The 17,323-nt window shown below is 44.2% G+C and overlaps 1 protein-coding gene across 2 annotated transcripts in view; it reads right to left on the bottom strand.

Annotated features, from left to right (window-relative positions):
* The window catches only part of LOC126272449 (uncharacterized oxidoreductase YjmC-like), a 179,178-nt gene extending 169,280 nt beyond the window's left edge, over positions 1 to 9,898 (bottom strand). The window contains exons 1-2 of one of the 2 annotated variants that reach the window (XM_049975325.1): positions 9,862 to 9,898; positions 5,077 to 5,310 (exon numbers count right to left, since the gene is read on the bottom strand). In XM_049975325.1, coding sequence (XP_049831282.1) covers positions 5,077 to 5,287 — 211 coding nt within the window. In that variant the 5' untranslated portion in view covers positions 5,288 to 5,310; positions 9,862 to 9,898. Of the gene's footprint in view, positions 1 to 5,076; positions 5,311 to 8,669; positions 8,765 to 9,861 lie in introns of those variants that run through there. The other variant, XM_049975326.1, reaches the window with a different exon arrangement.
* Positions 9,899 to 17,323: the final 7,425 nt, after the last annotated feature.

The raw sequence follows: 17,323 nt of genomic DNA, 5'->3' as shown, positions 1-17,323 counted from the left end.
AGTTGTGTTTCCGTTCTGGAGCAGCTTATCTGCTCTTGATCAAGGCGAAAGAGCACTATCTGTGCATCTCTTCTCTTCCGACAGTTTGAAATTGTGAACCAAGCTAGGATGATGGTCATCTGCGCCGTTAAATTTTTCTTCTTTGTCGTTTACGTCCACGTCCGCGTGTCGTCTCGCTTGCGGGGTCGGATGGGGCCATCGGCAGCGAGAGCTCCACCGGGCGCCGATTGGCCACACCCTTTGCAGCGTTGAACGCCCTTAAGAACAAAGGGAGCATCCATGCCACATTTAAGGTTTTGCAAAGCGGGGCAACTCTGCAGAAAGCCGCATGACACATTAGAAGTGGAAACATCAATTCGTTCCTTCACGTGCACGTCCATAACTGTGTCCACAGTTGGGTGTACATCTTTACTCATCGCCATCACGCTTTGAAATGAGCGATAGAGAATGGCAAGCAGGGCATGAAACTTGCCAAGCGTTTGTAGAAGCGTAGTTAGGGTCAGGTAGGTTCTGCGAATCTTATGATATCCTCGCTTAACTGAAGGCTCATTCATGACTCAATCAGTGGCGCTACACTACTGGCCATTAAAATTGCTACACCAAGAAGAAGTGCAAATGATAAACGAGTATTCATTGGACAAATATATTATACTACAAATGACATGCGATTACTTTTTCACGCAATTTGGATGCTTAGATCCTGAGAAATCAGTACCCTGAACGACCACCTCTGGCCGTAATAACGGCCTTGATACGCCTAGGCACTGAGTCAAACAGTGCTTGGATGGCGTGTACAGGTACGGCTGCCCGTCCAGCTTCAACACGATACCACAGTTCATCAAAAGTAGTGACTGGCGTATTGTGACAAGCCAGTTGCTCGGCCACATTGACCAGACGTTTTCAATTGGTGAGAGATCTGGGGAATGTGCTGGCCAGTGCAGCAGTCGAACATTTTCTGTATCCAAAAAGACCCGTACAGGACCTGCAACATGCGGTCGTGCATTATCCTGCTGAAATGTCGGGTTCCGCAGGGATCGACTTAAGGGTAGAGCCACGGGTCGTAACACATCTCAAATGTAACGTCCACTGTTCAAAGTGCCGTCAATGCGAACAAGAGGTGACCGAGACGTGTAAGCAATGGCACCCCATACCATCACGCCGGGTGATACGTCAGTATGGCGATGACGAATACACGCTTCCAATGTGCGATCACCGCGATGTCGCCAAACACTGATGCGACCATCATGATGCTGTAAACAGAACCTGGATTAATCCGAAAAAATGACGTTTTGCCACTCGTGCACCCAGGTTCGTCGTTGAGTACACCATCGCAGGCGCTCCTGTCTGTGATGCAGCGTCAAGGGTAACCGCAGCCATGGTCTCCGAGCTGATAGTCCATGCTGCTGCAAACGTCGTTGAAGTGTACGTGCAGATGGTTGTTGTCTTGCAAACGCCCCCATCTGTTGACACAGGGATCGAGACGTTGATGCACGATCCGTTACAGCCATGCGGCTAAGATGCCTGTCATCTCGACTGCAAGTGATACGAGGCCCTTGGAATCCAGCACCGCATTCCGTATTACCCTCCTGAACTCACCGATTTCATATTCTGCTAACAGTCATTGTATCTCGACCAACGCGAGCAGCAATGTCGCGATACGATAGACCCCAATCACGATAGGTTACAATCCGTTCTTTAGCAAAGTCGAAAACGTGATGGTACGCATTTCTCCTCCTTAAACGAGGCATCACAACAACGTTCCACCAGGCAACTTCGGTCAACTGCTTTTTGTGTTTGAGTCATCGGTTAGAAACTTTCCTCATGTCAGCACGTTGTAGGTGTCGTTACCGCCGCCAACCTTGTGTGAATGCTCTGGAAAGCTAATCATTTGCGTATCACAGTATCTTCTTCCTGTCGGTTAAATTTCACGTCTGTAGCACGTCATCTTCGTGGTGTAGCAACTTTAATGGCCAGTAGTGTATTTGCACTGGGTAATTAGAGGTGACGGATCTTTCCTTCTGTTGTCTAAGATTTTGTGATCTGTCTGTGTCGCCGTTATATGGGGAGAAACGCGCTGATCGGAGTGCTACCAGACGCCCAGCTTAATGAGCCGAAATCTGGGAACGTGGAAACGGCCAGCACTTGGGGGCTGGTGGCCCGCTTTCACGTCTCGGGAGTTTGTGGTGGGGCCGGAACGACATCATAGAGAGTCACCAAGCGACCAGCAGTGGTCTGCTGCTAACACATTCGGTGTATTGTTCTAAATGCTATCCAGAGTGCTTTTTACGACGTTCACGTCCTCTCGAATGACGAGCCAAAGCCCTCAAAATTGTTCCCTGCTAGGAGAGTATCTTTTTCGGAATCTGGAGGTTATCAGTAGACCAGGTGGACGAGGAATTTTCTTTGGGAGAAGCATATTTACAAGCACTGTAAAAGTTTTCTTCTCTGAGTCTGAGATAGCCCCATGCTACTGGATGCCCAACAGTTTGTCGCCCATGCAACCGGTGTAGTTTTTGGAAAATTGGGTTCCCACTCAAACGGTTTCCCACATGCAGTAAAAGTAAGCGTCGTGACTGGGAATCAGACGGCGGCGTCAGATATGTAAAATTGGAATGGAATACGTTAGCATCGGGAGTAATTTCCAGAACGATGTGGCCCGATAGGATGTTTGAAGCAATTGTCTTTGGGAGCATGGGACATTTAAGCCTAATACTCGCAACTGGCTGAGCCCTATGACGAGAAACATGCAGGAGAAAATTCTTCACGCTGCTGATGAAAATCCTAATGTCAGCGTAAGAGAATTATATATAGCTGTATCAGGTAATGTTTACTACGTGACTGTTCTAAGAGTGCAACATGAAGACCTACCGTATCCGTACCATGTGCAGTGCATACAGGCACTATGAGTAGCTGATTGTCCTTCACGACTGCGCCTCTACAAATATTAATTCAACCTCTCAACTCTAATTTTAGAGATAATGTGCTGTTCACGGATGAGGCCCATTTCAAAGTTGTCAGATCGTAAATTTTCACAGGCAGTACTTGTGTTCTGTCGACAATCCTCGCGCATTTGTTCATATACGCCATCAACAAAGATTCTCTGTCTGCGTTTGGGCCGGCATTGTTGGTGGCTTTTTGTTAAAGCCTCATGTCCTTCCACCCAGGATCAATGGAGAAAATTGCCATGCTTTCTTAGATAACACTCTACCTGTTCTACTGGAACATGTGAGTCTGACTACGTGCGTACTTTACGCGTGATGGAGATCCTCCACGTTTCAGTGTCAATGTTCATAGGGTCCTGAGTAATAGGTTTCGAGATAGCTGGAGTGGTAGAGATGAACAAAATCCTTGACCTCCACACTCTCTGGACCTAAACCCACTAGACTTTTATTTGTGGAGGCATTTCATGGCTCTTGTGTACAGAAACCCAGTATAATACGTACAGGGTCTTTGTGCCCGTATTGAGGAAGGCTGTGAAACAATACGCTAGTTCCCAGGGTTAAACATCAGTGCATCAGGGATACAATATGACAACGGGTTGAAATATTTATCCTTGTTAACGAAGGGCATTTTGATCATTTAATTTAGGGAAGTGTTTCATACTGCACTGTGTCTTTCCCATGGTTAATGTGTTGCAGAGCTGTAGAAACTGAGCTCCAAAATGGCCTATAACAGCACTGCTTCCACAAGAGATTTTTAAACACGAGTAAGACAAATAGAGTACATATACTAATCAACTATGCTACTACCAGTGTGCAATTTTTTCCTTACTCAAGTGAAATCACAAGCAGGCTCTGCTACCACTAATAAAGCTTTTCCATGCCCATATCCATGGGACATTTTTTCTTCCTCTACATGTGAGTGAAATTTCCTGGAAGTTTGGCCATATCATTTTGTGTTAATTTCTAAGAATGATTGCCTATCGTAGTCGCGGGATCCAAACAATACATATCGAACATGCGATCGTAAATCGATCATGCGACTCTGGTAGAGGGCATTATGAGTATGTTTACGGTGGTCGCTACAGCAACGACAAAAAAAAAAAAATTGCTCTGAGAACTATGGGACTTAACTTCTGAGGTCATCAGTCCCCTGGAACTTAGAACTACTTAAACCTAACTAACCTAAGGACATCACACACATCCATGCCCGAGGCAGCAACGACAAAAGAAGAGCGTTCCAAAAATACTTGTAATTGCAAAGCAGACGACTTACTTTGCTCGTCGTCGGTGTTGTTATCATGTGAAAGTCCATTGCGGTGGTCTGGATTGATAATTTGGAAGAGTTGAACCATGTATTCTTCCCGGTACTCGTTCGTTTTCCGCACTGTCCGCAATGAAATTGTAAACGGTATTTAAGCATCGAAACTGTGCTTACTAAGTTTTACACACATCGCACCACCACAGTCTACACAGTCCCTTCTTTTCTCGTCCGGTAGTACTCCATATTTGCGACAAAACGTCGAACATCTTCTACGCTGGATAAACATAGAATTAGATTTTTCCATGTGAGAGAATCCGCCGAAGAAACGTCAAGAACACCAGACATCCCACTCACTGATGACATATATCGTCTGGGGTTCAATATAAACTCACAAATAATTGTCGGAGGCCTGTAATTTAGAGCAACTAAGGGAACGACGGAAAACATATAAAAATGACGATCACAAATAATGGATCACAACGCCTGCCACCAGAGTCACATAATCGATTTACGATCTCATGTTCGATACGTTGGAAATTACCCATTTCGTTATAAGCTGTATATATTGTTTCGCCTCGAGTAGTTTCCGCTTAGCTGTTGAAAGCTTGTAAAAGTGACAGAAATGTCTGAAGTTAAAGATGATCACCAGATTTGTCGGGAAAAAATCTACTTCTACATCTACATGGTTACTCTGCAATTCACACATAAGTGCCTGGCAGAGAGAAATTAACATTGATAAAAAGAGTTGCCTGTGGCGTTCAGTGCGGCCCTTATATATGTAAGTGCAACCCAGAATGGGAATAAAGTGTAAGATAGTCAAGGAGTTGATCAGGATGCAGAGAGTGTAGTAAGGTATAGTGAGGAGATACTGACCGAGCCTGTTCATGCCATGGCTGAAGTGTCCCCTGTAGTCGGCGGCGACTAGCACGTCTGCCTGGACGCACGCCTTGTCTGTGCAGGTACCCACAGCCTTCAAACAGTCCACGATGAAGCGGTGTACTTCCGCCACCGGCACGACGAGACCTTTCCCCGACGACTTCGCAGAGGCTGCTGATGACAGCCAGCGTCGCGTCACCATAGCCATCGCTACCTGCGGGCCTGCCAACCCTGTAGGCACAATATCACCAACCTCTGGGTCATCGCCTGCTCTCAGCACAACAAGAGAGCGGTGTATTGAATAACTGTATACCGACTTGTAGCTACTAAAGGTTCTGAGTCGCCGTTCATTTGTATGATGGTCTACATAACATGGAATCTATTTGCACTTTTACAATCCGAATAATTTCTGCAGTATCTCTATTGTTACAAATTGATGAATTCGTATCTCAAACATGCATTACTGTTTCAATACTTTCCATAGGCATTTCTTCAGGTATGCCCTTGAAAGTGTGTTGGGATCCCTGCTGTTCATGTTGCATACTAATGAGCTGGCAAATAATACGAACAGCATCTTCAGACAGTAGATAGAACAGTTATCTGTAATGAAGTTCTATGTGAAAAAATCTGTGATAAGATTTAGAAGTGGTGCAGAGATTGGCAACTTGTTAAAATGTATGCACATAGCCGCGCGGGATTAGCCGAGCAGTCTATGGCGCTGAAGTCATGGACTGTGCGGCTGGTCCCGGCGGAGGTTCGAGTCCTCCCTCGGGCATGGGTGTGTGTGTTTGTCCTTAGGATAATTTAGGTTAAGTAGTGTGTAAGCTTAGGGGCTGATGGCCTTAGCAATTAAGTCCCATAAGATTTCACACACATTTGAACATTTTTGTATATGCACATACAGCACTATATACACACAAAACTAAGAGAAGTGGTATCCTATGATTGAAACATTAATGAGTCACCTCTGGAATCAGACAGCTCCCACAAATACTTGGGTTTAACCATTTACAGGGATATGAAACAGAACGCTCACGTAGGTTCGGTTACATGTAAAGAAGATGGCGAACTTCCGTTCATTGGAAGTATACTGAGAAAATGCAGTCAGTCTACAAAGGAGACCGCTTAAAAATCATTTGTGCGGCTCCCCTTAGAATAAAAAACTAAAAAGCTAAACTCCTTCCGAACAGGCCATGAAGGCCCAAAGGTACCGACCGGCTGCCGTGTCATGATCAGTCTACAGGCGTCACTGGATGCGGATATGGAGGGGCATGTGGTTAGCACATCGCTCTCCCAGCCACATGTCAGTTTCGGAGACCGGAGCCGCTACTTCTCAATCAAGTAACTCCTCAGTTTGCCTCACAAGGGCTCAATGCACCCCGCTTGCCAACAGCGCTCGGCAGACCGGATGATCACCTATCCAAGTGCTAGCCCAGCCCGACAGCGCTTAACTTCGGTGATATGACGGGAACCGGTGTTACCGCTGTGGCAATGTCGTTGGCCTCCCCTAGAATACTGATTTATAGTGTACAATCCATACCAAATAGCACTATCAGAGGTAACTGAACGTGTACAAAGAAGGGCAGAACGAGTGGTGACAGGTTTGTCAAACTTATAGGACAATTATACTGTGAAACCCTAGTTACTTTTAAGAACCAGTATTAACTGAATAATTTAATATTCCTCAGCTTTCTACCTATTACTCCTAAGGAGCAGCAAAGACTATACTAATTATAGTGTACAAGGAAGTATTTATTCAGTCATTCTACCCTCGCTCCATACTTCTATAGGGGAAAACCCAGGTATGTGGTACAATGTTAGGCACATTCCGCCAGGCCAACGGTTTGCAGAGTATGGATGCAGATGTAGTGTTGCGTAATGTTTTTTGAAAGAGGTAATATGAAATAAAATTGCAGCTACAAGTTCTTGGCAGATTAAAACTGTGTGCCGTACCCAGTGTCGAACTCGGGATCTTAGCCTTCCGTGGGCAAGTGCTCTACTAACTGAGGTACCCAAGCACGACTCACGAGCCCTCCTCACAGCTGTAACTCTGCCAGTACCTCATCTTGCCCGCGAAAGGCAAAGGTCCCATTTCGTGTCTCGGGCCAGCACACAGTTTTAATCTGCCAGAAAGTTTCATATCAGCGCACACTCCGCTGCAGGGTGAAAATTTCATTCTTTTCTGCTACTGTTCAAATCTAACTGACTCAAATAACAGGCTAAAATTAGAGAGCGCTCTAAGAATGAAGCATAGTGACGTAAGCAGTTACCTACCAGACTGTCTCGATGACTGCTTTCAAAGCACATACAGTTTCAATGAAAGCACCTTGAAATATTTATAAAATTACTAATTTTCGTATCTGTCTTTTTTTTATTTATTGTTTTTTATTTATTATTTATCTGTGTTTTTTTATTTTCTGAGTGATATGCAGTTTTTTATTTTTCTTGGACTTCTTTTGACGTCATAGAATTAAAAGTGCTACTAAGTCATCACTTTGCTTTCTGGATTAATACCTTGCCCTGAATGGGATCATTAACCATTGTATCCCCAGCGAATCAAAACTCAATAATTATGACAGTATCTTCTTCTGTATTTGTTCTTCTTTTCTTTCCTCTCATTAAAACCACCTACGTAAATGTGAAATTCTGTATAACATTTTCCACATGCATCTTTTTCTGTCATATGAGTGCTACGCCCAGAGGAATTAATATCAGGATAAACTCGAGGAACAGGGAGATGGCACCTGAAGGGCTGTGTGTCTTAGGAGGATAAGTAGTGCAATTTGTTGTCTTGTTTGGTTGCACGAAGCATGACAGGTAGGAATAGTTTATATGTAGGACGATAAGACTTAACTATCGATTTGGAAGAAGGTGTAAACAAAGCGAAGGCTATGGGAGGTCGAGTGCTAATGTTTGAAAGGAAAAAGGGTCCAGTTAATTAATGCTACGGAGCATATATAGAAACTGTTACACATATTTGGAAGAAGAACACCACGATGTAAAACGTCCTTTGTATAAATGGTGCTAAGACAGCTTTTTCGTTCAAACATAAACTGGGATGCGATTTTACATGACTGGAATTCGTACCAGAGTGAATTTTTTAATATCAACTGAGTCCAAACATCTTGCTGTTCACTGTTCTACATATATCTGATTTCCATGAACTGCTACTATTCGGCGATCCAGCACCTATTGGCATCACAAAAATCATTGGCGTATCAACGATGATTTCGTGAAATTCATTGACGAAAAAACGCCGTACTGGAGACAGCTACAAAGAAGGCAAGAGATTGCAGTGCCAGTCGACATTTCGTGTTATGATCACGTAGGAGAAGATTCCATTCATACAACTTTGGTCACCGAAAAATATTGACATGAAGAGCGACGTGAACAAAATAAACTTTGGCATGTGCAATTCAGAATATGGCTGGCAGTTCTATTGCTAGTTAACATTTCATTAGACATTATCAATCTGTACACTAACGTCCCACTTAATGAAACAATGCACATTCACGAAAAAAAAATCTTTGGAGACACGTTCAGTTGATGAGAGCAGAAGCAGATGAATTTATCTCACGACTCAGACTTACCGTATCACACAGTTATTTTATTTTCAATAACCAACACTACTAACAAGACAAAGGCCTTGCAGGCACCAAACATATACGTTGACAAAACTGGAAATGACTTGTACACCAATCACACAGAAACGAACGATAATAAACAGTACTACGTATCTGAAGGTATGCTGACGACACTTTAGTTTTGTTCAATGTAACAAAACAAGAAACATCACGAGGAGAACAACAAAATAAATTTTCTACGCTTAGAAATTGGGTAAGCTAAACCAGTACACACCTTCAACGTTTCCAGAAAACCTACAACTGCAGATAAAATAAGCCATAACAATTCTTGTCATCACAGAAGCACCAAAGAATCCAATTTTAGATCTTGTATCAACAGAATATACAAATATCTACTGTCACACCAATGTTAAATTAGAAATGGCAACACTAAATACTATAGCACGTAACAATGGATATAATCCAACACTTGTCGACAAAATATCTTCCAAAACATACAAATCGAATAAAAGTAAATTAAAGGACGTAATTACATTTTATAGAACACACAACAAAGAGGAGGGCAACTACGTTGTCTTACGTATTAACGGAAAATATCAGATAAAGTTCAGTACACCCTACGAAAAATAAACCTAAAAACTGGGTTTAAGTCACAGAACACAATAAAGTCACAAATACGCCATTCACTGGAACAACACACAAAATTTTCCCGTACTCGAGTTTATAAAATAAAATGTAAAGAATACGAAAAATTGTATATTAAACAAGGAGAAATTTTAAAAAAGGAATTCCGGGAACACTTCAGTAAAAATGGAAATGAATCTTCAGCGTTCAGGACACATTTGGCAGAACAAAATCAAAAAATGATAGACACAGAACAGCGCTTCTGAATTATACACACAGCTAAAAATGGCAAATACTAAACATTCTTGAGGACCTAGAAATCTTTACTCACATGAAAAAAGATCCGAATAATACTACAAACGAAAAAATCGACCGAAGAAACAATAATTATCGAAAATCTCACAAATATCTCAGTGCTCAGATGAAATATCCCCCTAAACAAAACATCGACAGAATTTACACTAATTATATTTTAGGCAGTTTACATTTATATTAATTATATTTTACATATGTCTTATTAATAAGCGAAACAACACATTGAATGTAAATGAAGCGATTGCTCACAGCAGCTTACCTCCATGCCTAAATCACAAAAAGCAAAATGCATGAACAGATATCTTTGACATATTCGACGACATCGCTGGTTTTGTACAGCACACTGCCACAGTCTAATATATGTGTGTTAGAAAAACACAACTGTGACGCGACCTCATCCATAACTATGGAGGTTACCATAGAGGAGAAATAATTTTACTCTGTGGAAATTTCCTCCATGTCTCTAACACTACTTATCTATGAAGGCGCAAAAACAAATTACACCTAAGTACTGGACATTCGAAACCACAACTATAAACACTTCGCAAATCCCATAGCTTATGACCATAGCGTGTAGCATTGAGCCGACCAAAGTGGCCGAGCGGTTCTAGGCGCTTCAGTCTGGAACCGCGCGACCGCTACAGTCGCAGGTTCGAATCCTACCACGGGCATGGATGTGTATGATGTCCTTAGGTTAGTTATGTTTAATCAGTTCTAAGTTCTAGGGGACTGATGACCTCATCTGTTAAGTTCAATAGTGCTCAGAGCCATTTGAACCCTTTGTGTGTGTGTGTGTGTGTGTGTGTGTGTGTCTTCTGTAGGACCGCAGACGAGTGGCACGTAACCCGGTGTTGGTCAACACCATCTAGAGCCAACGCCAGACAGCCAGACTACCATATCGTGACGTCATAGCCAAATAATATAAAGCAGCCAACACAAAAAGAATTGTGTGGTTCGTAAAGCTAGGGATTTTTCAGTTGATGCTTGAATGAGGTTAGTTAACAGAGAAAACACATATTCACTGAGGCGACAAAAGTCAACTGGATACCTCCTGATATCGTGTCGGATCTCCTTTTGCTCGGTGTAGTGTATGAACTCGATACGGCACGGATTCAAGTCGCTGGAAGCTCCTGCAGCAATAATGACAAGGGGAGGGCCTCAACCGATTCGGCTCAGATTTGGTAGGTCGCTTGTGTAAAACCTAAAACGAAGGAATCTAAGATATTTTGGGTCAACGCCCCCGCATTTTTGAGAAAATCACCCCTAAAGGTTATGACGAGCGCTCGACTCAAAATTGGAGGGATCGATAGATAATTGTAAATAGAGCATTTTTCATCATCAGGTATGGGGTCCGAAAGCGCATACTTTTCCATAAATCGAGGTAAGAAACTTTTACAACTGCCGCTTCTTTACCCACATAGTCAACTCTTTCGTCGACAGCACCGACAGCTCAACGGCCAAGATAACTGGCCGCGAATCTCGAAGAAACGTAGTGGATGTTATTCTTTTGGTTTGTATTTTTCCATATCTCAATTGATAGGGTAGGAGCGTTAATAAGGTAAGTAAATTAACAAGGAATGATAATAATAAGGTGGTCAAATAAATTTATCAAACCTCTTGGGATAGTAAACAACTAAAATGTTACTCCAGGTCACTTTACAATGGCTCTTCCAGTCACTGTTACGTGTCCTCTCTTTTCTTCGAACAACTAGATGGGTGGTACTTGTCATGTAAACATCCCAAACAAATATACTCACGGCACCAAGAGCATCTAATGTATGCAATCTTTCGACAGCTACACTGTTCCTTCTCTATGACATGACGAAGAGGCAACTGGGACTACATAACTCTCCCCGCGTGCATTCTATCCCGTGCCTCGCTGTAAACAAGCGTCGCACGGTTGGCTATCTGTGAATCCTCGTGAGGAAGTCGCAGCACTTTTACTCGGAGTTATTTTCATGTGACAAGGCTTAAAAGTTTGATACTTTACTAACTCACGGCGTTTGGGAAATTATTTTGCGTACCTTATTATTATTATTCCTTATTGGTTTACTTACCTTATTAACCCTGCTATCCCTATCAAATGAGCTATGGAAAAATACAAACGAAAACAATAACACCCGCTAGGTTTCTTGAGGATTCGAACCCGGGTTTTCCGATTCCCAGCCATTTACCTTGGTCGCTGCGCTATCGGAGCTGCCGACGACAGGCGTTAACCATGTGGTTACAGAAGCGGTAGTTGTAAAAGTTTCTTACCTCGATATCTGGAAAAGTATGCGTTTTCGGACCCCACACCTGATGATGAAAAATGCTCTATTTACAGTTATTAATCGATCCCGCCAATTTGGAATCGATCGCTCGTCATAACATTTAGGGGTGATTTTCTCAAAAACGCGGGGATGTTGATCCAAAATATATTAGATTCCTTCGTTTTAGGTTGTACACAAGCGACCTGTCAAATCTGAGCCGAATCCGTTGGCCGTCTCTGAGGCCTTCCCCTTGTGAGCCACGCTGACACTATAGGCATCCATAATTGCAAAAGTGTAGCCGGTGCAGGATTTTCTGCATGAAATGTCCTCTCGATTACGTCACATAAATGTTTTATGGGATTCATGTCGGGCGATCTGGGAGGTCAAATAATTTGCTCGAGTTGTCCAGAATGTTTATCAAACCAGCTACGAACAATTGTGACCTGGAGATATGCTGGACCCATGAAGTCCATGAATGGCTGCAAATGGTCTCCAAGTTGCTGAACATAACCATTTCCAGTCAATTCAGTTGGACCAGACAAACCATTCCATTCCATGTAAACACAGCCCACACCATTATGAAGCCACCACCAGCGTGCACAGTGGTTTGTTGACAATCTGTATCGATGGTTTCGTGGGGTCTGCACCACACTCGAACCTTACTGTCACCTCGTACCAACTGAAATCGGAACTCATCTGACCAGGCCACGGTTTTCCAGTCGTCTAGGGTCCAACCGATATCTCACAAGCCCAGGAGAGGCGCTGCGGCCGATGTCATACCGTTAGCAAAGGCATCTTTGCAGGTCAGCTGCTGCCACAGCTCATAGCCAATGTCCTAACAGATATGTTCGTCCCACACTGATACCTGCTGTTATTTCACGCAGTGTTGCTTGTCTGTTAGCACTGACAACTTTATGTAAACGCCGTTGCTGGCGGGCTTTAAGTGATGGTCGTCGATCACTGCATTGTCCATGGTGAGAGATAATGCCATAAATTTGTTATTCTCAGCATACTCTTGGCGCTGTGGATCTCGAAATACTGAATTGCCTAGCGTATTTCGAAAAGGAATGTCCCCCACATTTAGCTCCAATTACAAGTCCCTCTTCAAAGCCTACTACTGCCATCTGTATATGTGCATATTTTGGTACCGCGCGCCGCAGAATTTGAAATCGCGCCAGACGCCATGGACGTCGAAGACCCCTAGAGGTCTCTGCACCATCACACCGTAAGCTGTGGCGGCGCGCGCTTCCTGGCCCGCTTTTAGTGTGAGGGCGCCACATTGAAACACTTGGTCGCAGCGGCCAATAGCGGAGCCCCGATAGCGTACTTAAGCTCGTGCCTCTCACTCAGCCAGCACCTCCCGCAAACTCGACCCTCCCCACCTGCTTGTCTCGCCCAGCCTCTCCCACCCCCGCCCACTGCCGTGCCTGTATTCCCACGTCCCACCCGGTCTCCACCTCTCCACCCTCCTTACCCTCTCCCAAGGTGGCTTCCGCCAGCTCCCCCTCCCTGATGATGTCCTCCTCCCGTCCATCTACCCATTCTATCAACTTTGATCCTCCCCGCCCCCACTTCCTGTGTCCTCTCCTCTTGGCACCCTACTTCCCTTCCCTTTCCCTTTCCCCCGTCCCCTTCCTCCACCCCTCTTCCCCTGGGATTCCCCCCCTTCTCCCCTCCCCCTATCTCCCCTGCCCATGGCATCATTCCTCCACTCTCCTTCTCCCTCTCCCTCTTCCACCCCTCCCCCCTCCTCCTCTCTTGGCAGGTCCCCGGACTCGTATACGGTTAGAGATCATCGCCATCAGTGTCTCTTGTGTGAGCCTTCATTTGTATTTTGTGTTCTTCGTCGTCACGCCATCACTGTTCATGTGTGCCGTCACCGACATCCATGTTATGTGTGCCGTGTCAACTAGTGCTAGTGATATTTCTCATCCAATGTGAACGGCTCCATGTTTTTTTGTTTTTTAGTGTCTACTATTTTTTGCCCGCCGTTTTGATTGTTTTTCTCTGTGCCACCTATATGTACTACTTTTTGTCAAACTCGAGGCTGAAGAGCGGCATACTCTGCTGCTGACAGCCCGCCTTGTATAAGGTGATAAAAATAACAATAAAGAAAAAAAAACAGCCAGCCAGTTCTGCCACGAAAGCATTGCGGCCCACCCCACCTGCTCCCTCCCCCCCCCCCCTCGGGGCGTGAGCCCATAGAGAAAATGGACACAACGAAATCGGAGCCAGATCCCGCCCCACCGCCACCCAAGAAGAAGCTGGTGGTGCTCCAAGGAGCTGGACGGGTGTTTTGAATTGGCCACCTCCAAAAAAGGTTGAGTCAACCTCCAAACCGAAGGCAGCCCCAGTCTCTGATGAAAATAAGAAGTAGGCTGCTACACAGCAGCCGGCAGCCATCCGAACTTTATCAAAAGACGCCGGGAACGCCTACACTGCCCTCTTAGAGGGGTCATGCGAGTTCGCCGAGCCACAATGTCGTCGACACTTTGGGGCGCAGAAAGCGAAGAAGACGCCGACATCCGACAACATCCCATTCCATGACCAATCCAAACCTTAAACATCCAAATAATATCCTCAAACGTGTTAAATTCCCCCATCCATAACCCCAAAGATCAGACAAGAGGGAAGGAAGAAATGGCTTTCGGGCCTCGAACACATGAGGACGTCTGTCCTATCCAATAATCCGTCCGTCCAGCCAGCCAGTCTAATCTCGCGTATGTCTGTTGACACATCGCATCGCTTTAGACAGCTTACTTACTTGTTCTGTGTACGAGTGGACGTGTGTTTGTTAGGTTTCCTTGTGACTCCGTTGTTCGATCTTGTTGTTCGTTCTGTACTTCGTTGGTCGTGTCCATCCTCTCCCATTGTGTTGTTGTTCGTGGGTCACGCCGCGCTTTCCGTCATTTCAACATCGCGACCGTCCCGGTCGCAGTTACAACACATATCGCTGTCCAATGATTTTTGTCACCTCAGTGAATGGTAAGCAAGTATTTTTAACGCCTTTAGCTGGCGAACTGTAACACCGACTTTTCTTTTTTTTCATTTAAAATGAAAATTTGTACATTTTTCTGTGCTTTAGAAGCAGCCCACAAACACGATTTCAGTGGCAAAGCATGTTTGGAACTTGATCAAATATTAACAAGATAACAGTGCCACATTACTTCATTACACCCAGTGAGATCCAAAATGAATCCAACCTGCGAATATATGTTTTTTACAGGGTGGTCCATTGATAGTGACCGGGCCAAATATCTCACGAAATAAGCATCAAACGAAAAAACTACAAAGAACGAAACTCGTCTAGCTTGAAGGGGGAAACGAGATGGCGCTATGGCTGGCCCGCTAGATGGCGCTGCCATAGGTCAAACGGATATCAACTGCGTTTTTTAAAGTGGAACCCCCATTTTTATTAGATATTCGTGAAATACGTAAAGAAATATGAATGTCTTAGTTGGACCACTTTTTTCACTTTGTGATAGATGGCGCTGTAAGAGTCACAAACGTATAAGTATGTGGTATCACGTAACATTCCGCCAGTGTGGACGATATCTGCTTCGTGATACATTACCCGTGTTAAAATGGACCGTTTACCAATTGCGGAAAAGATCGATATCGTGTTGATGTATGGCTATTGTGATCAAAATGCCCAACGGGCGTGTGCTATGTATGCTGCTTGGTATCCCGAACGACATCATGAAAGTGTCCGGACCGTTCGCTGGATAGTTACGTTATTTAAGAAAACAGGAAGGGTTCAGCCACATGTGAAACGCCACCCACGACCTGCAACAAATGATGATGCCCAAGGAGGTGTTTTACCTGCTGTCGCGACTAATCCGCACATCACATCATTAGCTGACAAACTGCGCGAGAATCGGGAGTCTCGAAAACGTCGGTGTTGAGAATGCTACATCAACACCGACTGCACCCGTACCATATTTCTATGCACCAGGATTTGCATGGCAACGACTTTGAACGTCGTGTACAGTTCTGCCACTGGGCACAAGAGAAATTACGCGACGATGACAGATATTTTGCACACTTTCTATTTAGCGACGAAGCGTCATTCACCAACAGCGGTAACATAAACCGGCATAATATGCACTATTGGGCAACGGAAAATCCACGATGGCTGCAACAAGTGGAACATCAGCGATCTTGGCAGGTTAATGTATGGTGCGGCATTATGCGAGGAAGGATAATTGGCCCCTATTTTATCGATGGCAATCTAAATGGTGCAATGTATGCTGATTTCCAATGTGAAGTTCTACCGATGTTACTACAAGATGTTTCACTGCATGACAAAATGACGATGTACATCCAACATGATGGAAGTCCGGCACACAGCTCGCGAGCGGTTGAAACGGTATTGAATAGCAAATTTCATGACAGGTGGATTGGTCGTCGAAGCACCATACCATGGCCCACACGTTCACCGGATCTGACGTCCCCGGATTTCTTTCTGTGGGGAAAGTTGAAGGATATTTGCTACCGTGATCCACCGACAACGCCTGACAACATGCGGCAGCGCATTGTCAACGCATGTGTGAACATTACGGAAGACGAACTACTCGCTGTTGAATGTCGTTACCCGTATTACCAAATGCATTGAGATTGACGGACAGCATTTTGAGCATTTATTGCATTAATGTGGTATTTACAGGTAATCACGCTGTAAGAGCATGCGTTCTCAGAAATGGTAAGTTCATAAAGGTAAATGTATCACATTGGAACAACCGAAATAAAATGTTCAAACTTTCCTACGTTCTGTATTTTAATTTAGAAAACCTACCTGTTACCAACTGTTCGTCTAAAATTGTGAGCCATACGAGCCATTGCGACTTTTACAGCACTTTCAATCATAAAGCGAAAAAAGTTGTCCAACTAAAACATTCATATTTCTTTACGTACTACACGGATATGTAATAAAAAGTGGGGCTTCCTATTTTTTTTAAAAACTCAGTTGATACCTGTTTGAACTATGGCAGCGCCATCTAGCGTGCCACCATAGCGCCATCTGGTTTCCCCCTTCAAGCTAGACAAGTTTCGTTCGTTGTAGTTTTCTCGTTTGACGCTTATCTCGTGAGATATTTGGCCTGGTCACGATCAATGGACCACCCTGTATAAACATATGCCGAAAATCCGTTCTCGAGTTATTAATGAAAGTTTACAAATTAGAGTTTTCGAGCTCATTAGCACATAAACTCATAATAAATGCTCGAAATGTCCCGTTCTTGCTTCTAAACACGAAAGCACTCATCAGTTCATGCACTGTCACACGCTCTCAAACACTGACTGATGGTTTCAAAGGGATTTGCGGGCTTCCACGACATTTCGGTGAAGAGTTTCTGCATCCAGGTTGTCTTCTGCATAGAACTGATCATTCACGATCTGTCCATTTGGCAAGGTAGATACTAGTCAGTTATCTCGAACACTGAGACTGAAATGTGCAGGAGCTCTACCATGCAT

Source organism: Schistocerca gregaria, chromosome 5, assembly GCF_023897955.1.
Source record: "Schistocerca gregaria isolate iqSchGreg1 chromosome 5, iqSchGreg1.2, whole genome shotgun sequence".
Taxonomy (NCBI): domain Eukaryota; kingdom Metazoa; phylum Arthropoda; class Insecta; order Orthoptera; family Acrididae; genus Schistocerca; species Schistocerca gregaria.
This window is presented reverse-complemented; position numbering and strand designations above follow the sequence as displayed.